Source organism: Mizuhopecten yessoensis, unplaced genomic scaffold (genome assembly GCF_002113885.1).
Source record: "Mizuhopecten yessoensis strain PY_sf001 unplaced genomic scaffold, ASM211388v2 scaffold5503, whole genome shotgun sequence".
Lineage (NCBI taxonomy): Eukaryota > Metazoa > Mollusca > Bivalvia > Pectinida > Pectinidae > Mizuhopecten > Mizuhopecten yessoensis.
The window spans coordinates 290,358-300,163 of NW_018406081.1; the positions used below are offsets into that span (position 1 = coordinate 290,358).

At 35.1% G+C, this 9,806-nt stretch overlaps 1 protein-coding gene across 2 annotated transcripts in view; it reads right to left on the reverse strand.

Moving 5' to 3' along the window:
• Positions 1-9,806, reverse strand: part of LOC110450754 — a 105,627-nt gene that overhangs the window by 16,939 nt on the left and 78,882 nt on the right. For both annotated transcript variants that reach the window (XM_021498442.1, XM_021498443.1), the window contains 4 exons: positions 6,447-6,509; positions 5,936-5,965; positions 2,025-2,107; positions 369-508 (listed from right to left, as the gene is read on the reverse strand). In XM_021498442.1, the coding sequence (XP_021354117.1) occupies positions 369-508; positions 2,025-2,107; positions 5,936-5,965; positions 6,447-6,509 (316 nt within the window). The remainder of the gene's footprint in view (positions 1-368; positions 509-2,024; positions 2,108-5,935; positions 5,966-6,446; positions 6,510-9,806) is intronic.

Here is a 9,806-nt window from a genome sequence, read left to right on the forward strand (position 1 = left end):
CCCACCCGCCCGCCCGCCCGCTCACGTGATAACATTATACGTCCCCGTCTTCGACGGGCGTATAAAAACATTACAGGGTAGTTTCTAATATATTACCAAACTTATATGTCAGCAAAGTCATGTCCTTAAAATATTTAAGGAGTAACTACCCTATTTATCAAGCAATAAGCCCACCTATACCTATTGCAGTACCGTATAAATACCAACAAATACATTTCATTGCCCTATAATAAGTCCATCTCCCTATTTCGAGTCGTAAATTATGTTAGCCCCCTGGGCTTATTGGTGGATAAATAAGATATGCAAAATATTATTGTGCATTTTCACGTTTTAGAATCATTTTAAAAGTTGTCTCCCCTGACACTGACCTCTGACACACTGATGGCCACATCAGTACCATCGTCACGGTGACTGCTGTCTGTTGCCAGCATTTCTTCGTCCTTTCCTCCTCTCTTGGCAAACTGCTGTAATCTTCTGCTGGGCACACCTCCAAACTCATCTCCATACACTACAAGGAAAAAGATCAAATATCAAACACTGATCAATTAATTAAAATATTTTGAAGAATTTGATGAAATTACAGCTGGCTGCCCATCTCCTGATTTTTATTGTAATTAACACTTCAGGTTGCATTAACATTGTACGGCATGCATTTTTAAAATGTCTTTCACAATTTTCTTTTTTTTCTTTTTTTCTTTTCAGGTTTCAATGTTTTATTCCATCAGCCTGTTTATACTACACACATCAATATATAATTCATTGTTCAGCGAATAGATATATGTTTGACCATATATATCCTGGGATTTTTCAGGATGTGGGGGTGGGGGGTCCTCATCTCCTTATAACAAGTGTCCTCCCTATGGCTTTCCTATAATGTACACATAATACACTCACTTTTGTTCAATATCACTACCATTATATTTCTTTGGGTGTACATGTACTGTTGATTCATATTTTATAGTTGTGTTTTCACTTTTTCAACATTCTCATTCCTCATATGATTATTCTGTCTTTGCATATTGCAGAGTTATCTTCTCTTGTGAGCAGGTATTGATTGTTACGTCATTGGTTTGTGTGAGAAAATTACGTCGTTTTCTCAAAAATTGATGATGTTACTCTCACTAACAAGTGACGTAACAATTAATCAATACCTGCACCCCAGGAGAAGATAACTCTGCAATAAGCAAAGACGGAATATCAATACCAAGGAAATCAGCACATATATGATTATGACGAGTACTTGTTCCCACAAGTTCTCGGGTGAGCAGTTAGCCGGATACGTATCGGGGTGGGTATCTGGCCATAACTGGTAATGTAAAATTTATTTGATAGAATAATTTAGTAAGGTTTTGTGTATATATTTAAATATGCAAATTTAATTATACTTGAAAGTATGTCTGCCAGATAAAGGAAATAGTGGCTAGGTGTGAATCGTGGTTGGCAGTGGAATGTAATAGACCAATGAGAATCAAGCCTATTACCCACTCATGTCTCAGTGGTATCATTGGAAGTTAATTGTTTTATATTCAGACGAATATGATGAAGGAGAATATCGAACTCTATCAAAATACAGCTATATGTTATAAATCAATATCTCTGCACTGACTGAACCTCTCGGCAGATAAATAGGTTACACCTTCAGGAATGTGTGTGATTGGTTTATATAAAACACCTCCTTGTTACAAGTAAATATCTAAGGAATGATCTAAATCCCTTCATCAATATAAACAGACTACATCCTCAGTTCAGCCATACAAACGACAACTAATAACTGTATACAGCTTTTCACATTGATTTTCATTTTTATGTTGAAAGCAGGTATAAATGTATCAAAAAAATATATGAAATGTCTGGAGAGAATTAATAGTGACCAATTCAACATGAGGTGCTAGAGAGTAAGATTTGCCACATTTCCATTGACATTCACAACAACTAGATATAGTAAGCTTTTTGTTAACCCCCAATATTTTTTATAACACAGACAGTTTTTAGATTTTAGATCAAACTTATCTATCAACACTTACACTTTCTCCCACTGCCTGGTCTGATATTGGCGGGGTATCTCTTCTTGTAATAGCCATACATCGCTGGGTCCTTTGGATTAAATCTAAAGAAAAACATCTCAAACATTTTATTGTAGTTAACATTAATTACAGTACACTGATGTCTTGAGAGATCATTGGAACAAGATATCACTTTCACATAGATGCTTTAATAGACAGATCATCTCAATAAGATCATTTGAATGAAACATGATATCCGATCACTCTAATATAGATCTCTCCACCTACAAACAAAGATCACTTCATCCAAAAATCACTCCAACAGGAGACCACTCCAAAAATAGATCTATTCAACAAGAAATGACTCAAACAAGTGATCAATTAAACAGATCACTAAAACAAGAGATCAATTAAACAGCATATTACTAAAACAAAAGATCAATTAAACAGATCACTTCAACAAGAGATTAATTAAACACAAAATTTATTAAGCAGGAGATCACTTCAAGAAAAAATACTCCAACAAGAGATCAAATAAACAGGAGATCACTCCAACAAGTGATCAATTAAACAAGAAATTGCTCCAACAAGAGATCAATTAAACAGGAGAGCACTCCAACAAGAGATCAAATAAACAGGAGAGCACTCCAACAAGTGATCAATTAAACTAGAAATTGCTACAACAAGAAATTACTCCAACAAGATATCAATTAAACAGGAGATCACTCCAACAAGTGATCAATTAAACAAGAAATTGCTCCAACAAGAGATCAATTAAACAGGAGAGCACTCCAACAAGAGATCAAATAAACAGGAGAGCACTCCAACAAGTGATCAATTAAACTAGAAATTGCTACAACAAGAAATTACTCCCAACAAGATATCAATTAAACAGGAGAGCACTCCAACAAGTGATCAATTAAACAAGAAATTGCTCCAACCAGAGATCAATTAAACAGATCACTCTAACAAGAGGTCATTTAAACAGGAGAGCACTCCAACAAGTGATAAATTAAACAGCAGATCACTCCAACAAAAGATCAATTAAAACAGGAGATCACTCCAACAAGAGATCAATTAAAACAGCAGATCACTCCAAAAAGTGATCAATTAAACAGCAGATCACTCCAAAAAGTGATCAATTAAACAGCAGATCACTCCAACAAGAGATTAATTAAAACAGCAGATCACTCCAACAAGAGATCAATTAAAACAGGAGATCACTCCAACAAGAGATAAATTAAACAGCAGATCACTCCAAAAAGTGATCAATTAAACAGCAGATCACTCCAAAAAGTGATCAATTAAACAGCAGATCACTCCAAAAAGTGATCAATTAAACAAGAAATTACTCCAAGAAGAGTTCAATTAAACAAGAGATCACTTCAACAAGAGATTAATTAAACAAGAGATCACCTCAAAAAGAGATCAATTAAACTAGAGATCACCTCAAAAAGAGATCAATTAAACAAGAGGTCACCTCAAAAAGAGATCAATTAAACAAGAGATCACCTCAAAAAGAGATCAATTAAACAAGAGTTTGCTCCCAACAAAAAAACTCTTTGACAAGAGATCACTCAAATGGAACAATGAAGTGACATCTCAAATTAAAGAAAACTTTTATGCAAAGAATATTCCAATCAGGGCGAGTCATTAACCATGATTCTTTCCTTTCAAGGTTTGCTTTTGAGAATACATATTGTCACCTTAAAGAGAGTCTATACTACTTTTGCCTACTGGCCATGGAGCCACTATTCTGTAAGCTATCTACTGGGTAAATTACACAGGTATACACTTGATTTTTTGCTTATTCTACATACAAAGAAAACAGAGTAAAATGCTGTCAGAATTATGAAGTGAGTGACTGGATTTGACAGTGTTAAATTATGTAGGATATAAAGGCAAAAGCATGAGAGAATAACAAATGGTCGGATTTGACAGGATGTCAATTTTTCAGGGGTTGTAATTGTCAGTTTTCACAGTAATGTAAAGGATGCTTTCATTCAACAATCATTTAAAATACAAAACCCTTTTAATGATACAATTATCATCAGCATCATTAGCATCAACAGGTCAGTTCTTTGGTTCTCACTTTTCTACTTCAATCAATATATTATTTAGTTAATGTAGAGCACAAAACAAATTCTATTAACATTTTGGATCAGCCTTGAAACTGGGGAGTAATATATAATTTTTTCTTCATACACTTTTAAGTTGCACATTTCACAAAACAAAAGCAAAATAGTTTTCTTTTCATGTATTAAATAATCCTGGATTTTCAAATAGATGTCTTCATGTAAGAGTTAGATGCTCACTTAGTTATGAAAGGAAACTAAAAACAGATCTAGTAAAACAACAAGAGGCCTATCAGGCCTGTATCATTCAGATGTTTCTTTCTTCGTCATCCAATTACTAAGCAAGCAGTCAAATTGTTTCCTCTGCATTATACCCTNTTGATTTATAAAACATTGAAATTCCTTTACCAAAACTTAAGGATCCGTGTCCCACTAGAAAATAAAGTTTTTCGTACCTACAGTAATCTCCCCTCAATCTTATTTTGGATATAACTGTAGAATGTCTTGGTCAGATTGCTTCTGTTCCCCAGGTAACTCAGATGGTTAGAGCGACAAACAATGATTTGATGAGGTCTGGGTTTTTGAATCCTTGTCTATTCCGTCTTTGCGTATTGCAGAGTTATCTTCTCTTGGGAGCAGGTATTGATTGTTACGTCACTTGTTCGTGAGAGTAACGTCATCAATTTTTGAGAAAACGACATAATTTTCTCGCACAAACCAATGACGTAATAATCAATACCTGCTCCCAAGAGAAGATAACTCTGCAATACGCAAAGACGGAATATACAGCCAACTTGCATTTAACACTTTTTGTTTGTTTCATCTTTACTGTTTTTTCATAAAAGTTCCACTAGGTGTGGTTTTCTTTCCAGAAATGGTTCATGAAAGTTCCACTAGGTGTGGTTTTCTTTCCAGAGATGATTCATAAAAGTTCCACTAGGTGTGGTTTCTTTCCAGAGATGATTCATAAAAGCCATATTATCTATGGGTTTTTTTTCCAGGCCAGAACAAAATTTTAAATGTGCTGTAACAGTTATTTGGCTGTCAGGAGTATGGATCCTTAGAATAGCCTTAAAGATTCACCTCCAATGAACTCTCCCCCACTGCCCATATGGGAGTCACACCCTTCATTTATACCACAATGAACCCCCAGTGTCCAAGGAAATATCCACACCAAATTTAGCCGAAATCCATTTACCCGTTCCAGACTAATACTCTAATGAAGACAAAGTTGATGATGGAGAGGGCTTCCCAGTGCCCATATGGGAGTCACACCCTTCATTTATACCACAATGAACCCCCAGTGTCCAAGGAAATATCCACACCAAATTTAGCCGAAATCCATTTACCCGTTCCAGACTAATACTCTAATGAAGACAAAGTTGATGATGGAGAGGGCTTACATAGGCTGTGCCTGTTGCCCAATCCCTTTGACAATATGCCATATCTTTGTCAGTAAAATATGTTTAAATGAAATGAATGAAAAGGTGACAGCGGGTGACGAATGAGCACCATGACATTAAACCCACTTCGGGCCAGATGAGCCGGAGATTAGTCAAAATAGGTTAAGTAGAAGCTCTAGTAATCTGTATTTATGTTGTTAATAATTACTCATGTGGTTTTAGGCCTCAAGGTAGGTTCCTACAGGTATTGATATGTATACTCTGTAGATACATAAAAAGGAAGCTACTTTGTAACAGGGATATAAGCTGTTAAAATTGATAACGGCCTCAACAGATATAAACAGTCTTTGTGTTCAGAGAAGTTATAAATAGACCACAAGTACACATCAGGAAAGGAAAGAATGTTAGTTCAGAAGTTTGTTAGCTGACATCAACTAAATGTATACACTTTTACCCGTCATATTCCTCTTCTTCCTCATCCGACCTTGAATACACCAATGACAATATTGCAACAAAATGGCATTCCTTTAAATCATTTCATGAATATTATAATTAATACTTTCATCTTATAAGAAGCTGAACATTGCTTGTTCAATTTTTTCCCCCCTGATGATTAACCAATATATAGGCATATTAAACAGTTCTATATCATTTTAAATAAAAATCATCATAATTGTTATTTACATCAATTTAGGATGAAAATATATCATTTGTGAGGGCCGGTATGTATAGCAGTATTTATAGAAATTAATGGTTTTCAAAGTTTTGGACAAAAATCGGTTGTAGGTTAAATTCTAAGGAATGTCAATAAAAATAAATGAAACTATGATTTGTTTCCTAAGTATATGGACTAACATTTTTTTTTTTTTAAATCTACGTTACAATTTTCTCCACTAAAGTGTCTCATTGTAGAAGGAAATCCTCATTTTTAATGAGTTAACAGCGAAGTAAACAACAAAACTTACAGTGAATTCCGAATATTAGCCTTCTGTGACTTGGGAGTTGTAGGAATTTCATCTTGTGTCTCTCTGAAAAATACAAGGTTTTACAATCTGTAATTAAGATAAAAGATGTAACCTGTATGTGTGAAATAAAGATACTGAGTGATTGGAAACTTTAAAGGGGCTGGTCGGGGAAAAAATGTCATATTTGCTAAAATGGCATACACGTGTTTAAAATAACTTCTTAGGAAATATACCGATACAAATTTTGCTGAATTTCACTCCCTAAGAGTAAAAATTATAATTATATTAAAGAAATCCTAAATCGTCACCTGACAGTCTAAAACTCTCAATTGACCCAGATTAGTGATGTAATTTTACCACAGGCACGTCATCAACAAGGCTTAATGTAACCATGCATCACAGCGAAAGAAAAAGATGCATGCAAAAGTCATGACAGGCACGAGGTATCAATACCGTTATATATAACAACAACATATAGGAATACTACACTTGCATCATACATGACCTTCGAAAACAATTATTTACGTATAGTATTGCTGTCTTGTCTGCTAGTTGAGTCCGACATGGCACATGAAGGCGTGCTATTGTTGTTATCTTCAGTGCCTCTCTTTTGAAACCACCACGTGACATATGTAAATAGATCTGCGCTTAATTTACGCGGGGCTTCCCCGATATTTCAGTGATCAAAACTGGACATTGGAAACAGAACTTGACCATCATGTTGCCGTGGTATAACTTTTGAAAGGCCAGAGAACGCATTTAGACCCATTTATTTTGTATTTTTCCCCCCCCGACCAGCCCCTTTAACCAAACTTTTAGATTTTCTGAAATATATAAAGGTTTTCATACATTTTAAATACAGTCACACCTATAAATTCTTGTTAATCCAGAAACCAAACAGCTCTGACATACAAAATGTACATGCATTAATATTGTGATACATTTAATGTGAATCTTGTCTAAAGAAGCCATGCATAAATAGCATACAAATTAGAAGTAATAATACACTGTATTTTGAAATGCTGAGTAAATATAAGTCCCATTCAGAGATTGCAAGCTGACCAGACGCTCCTGGATCCTTTGTGACTGGAAATTACAGGTAGTTACATTTGAACTACCAGAAAATGATTTGACACATCCTGCTGGTTAGCTTAACGTGTTTTGCACAACACAAAATATCACTTTTAATGATGCAATTGAACTTGAGTAGGCTTATCAAATATTAGGGACCAACCCAAAGCACAGAAAATAAAGAAAAGTGGGGAAGGGTGGAGGAGGGGGGCAAGGTCTTATCACCAGTAAAACATGGTAAGGGTTCTCAGATGATACCTATAAACATGTACAGATAACTGTATAAACATTCATAACTAAACTGTGTTCATGCATTGAACATACCTTCTGCATAAAGAGTATCAAGATACTTTTTACTCTGCATGAAACACATCCCCCCTCTCCCTCCACTGTATAAAAATACCCCAGTCCATCAAAAGTATTTATTACTTTTTAGATGGAAAATTGATTTACATTTTATATACTTCGTAAGTAGCAATGTGATAGCTGTACGAATATTGCAGCAATATAATTATGTACATGTCATTGATAGCACGTTGTTCTATGTCATGAACTAATCAAAATTGATCAAAAACTTAGATTCTTGTACTATGTACTGTCATAAAAACATCAAAAGATAACATGGAGAAAAAATTGAAGTCTCATACGTGCCATGGAAAGAAAAACTAGAAAGGGAACATAGGAGACACAAAGATTAAAGAATAAACATCCTAAATCTGCAAAAGGAAGGAGGCAGTACAGCTGCTCGGAGAAGTTATCAGCGTTTCCTGCATCCAAATTACCTTCAAAAACTAACGCTTCAGTTCCACTTAAACACAAAAAATTGAACAGATGATTAAAACACAAATTTTATAAATGTTACCCATCACCTAAAACCACGTTTACTCTGGAAAACCAAGTGTCAACCAGACATTCCTTTTTTTCTACAGTTCACGTACAATAAAGTTTAACCCACCTGAAGTTGTTATAGATACAGTTAAGGAGTATGAGTCGGGATTGCCAGTCCTCCTTGGCATTATCTTTCTCCGGGAAGTTCTCGCGTAACATCCACTGTCTCACTAACTTTTTTTTCTCGTTAGTCACCCTGTCCAAACCGTTCCTACTTGTATACAGAGGTTCCATACTGTACACCGTCTCCCGAGGGTCTTCAGCGATGTACATTTTCACTACGATCTACAATCTCGGGACTGATTAAAATGTTCGATATTATCTATACTCTCTAACTCATAGAGGAAATCAATAATCTTCATTAATCAAAGCAAACTATGGCAGAAGACTTCAAAGGTGCTGCTCTAATCAAAACGCTTTTAAATAAAAAATATTTCTTTCAGTAAATCTGTCTGTTAGTTTCCTGAACACATTCTAGTTCTTACATCCAGAAGGAAAGTGAATTTCCTGATTAATTGATTAATCCACCAGAAATACTCCAGAACACAGGACAGCTGTTGATTGAAGTTTAAATACTGTCACCAGCTGTAGACTCTAAATCTAAAATACATTCTCATTCTAATGCAAAGCCATAGGAACAAGGTATTATGCAATTCTTTCAAAACCAACCTTTGGACATTCTCAAGCTTCTATCTTTTCAAAACCAACCTTAGCAACAACACAATTCAGTGAAAAGTCAGCATTAATCTTTGATGAACTGTTTCCTATCTTGAAATCTCCACAGGTAAGTGTTCCCAGTGATTAACTGTCTACCTCCCCGGAGTACAGTTACCGTCACAAAACACTCCAATACACAACAAAAGATAATTCTGTCCTATCTTTTGTAAATTCCAGAGAAACCGACTTATCTCACAATTAACCAAGAATATTAAACTCTATTTTGACAGTTGAAATATCAATTTGAGATAAAGTGTCATCCTTGAAATGAAAACAGAACAATGGATAATATACACTTATTGTTGAACTATATATATACACAGCTTTTGTTCACGGGCTGATGAATACAACTGTGTGTGTATACACCTGTCCATAACCGCGCCAAGGAGGCTTACATGGCAACCAATACGACCAGCAGCCATTATCGTAGAGTTTTGATGTCTATTCATCGCTGAGACAACATAAGCCCAATACACTAAAGGTATATATCTCCATAACGGTATAATGTCAGGCAGCAAAAGAGTTTCAGTGGACAGGAAAATGTCAAATGGCTGAGGGTCTACTTGTGGTGGATCAGGGGAGTGGGATGATTTATTTACCTTTACAGTTATATATATAGTTTATTTATTAATCCTCCTACAAATGTACCAGATTTGTTCCAGGTCAATCTAGATGAAATAATAC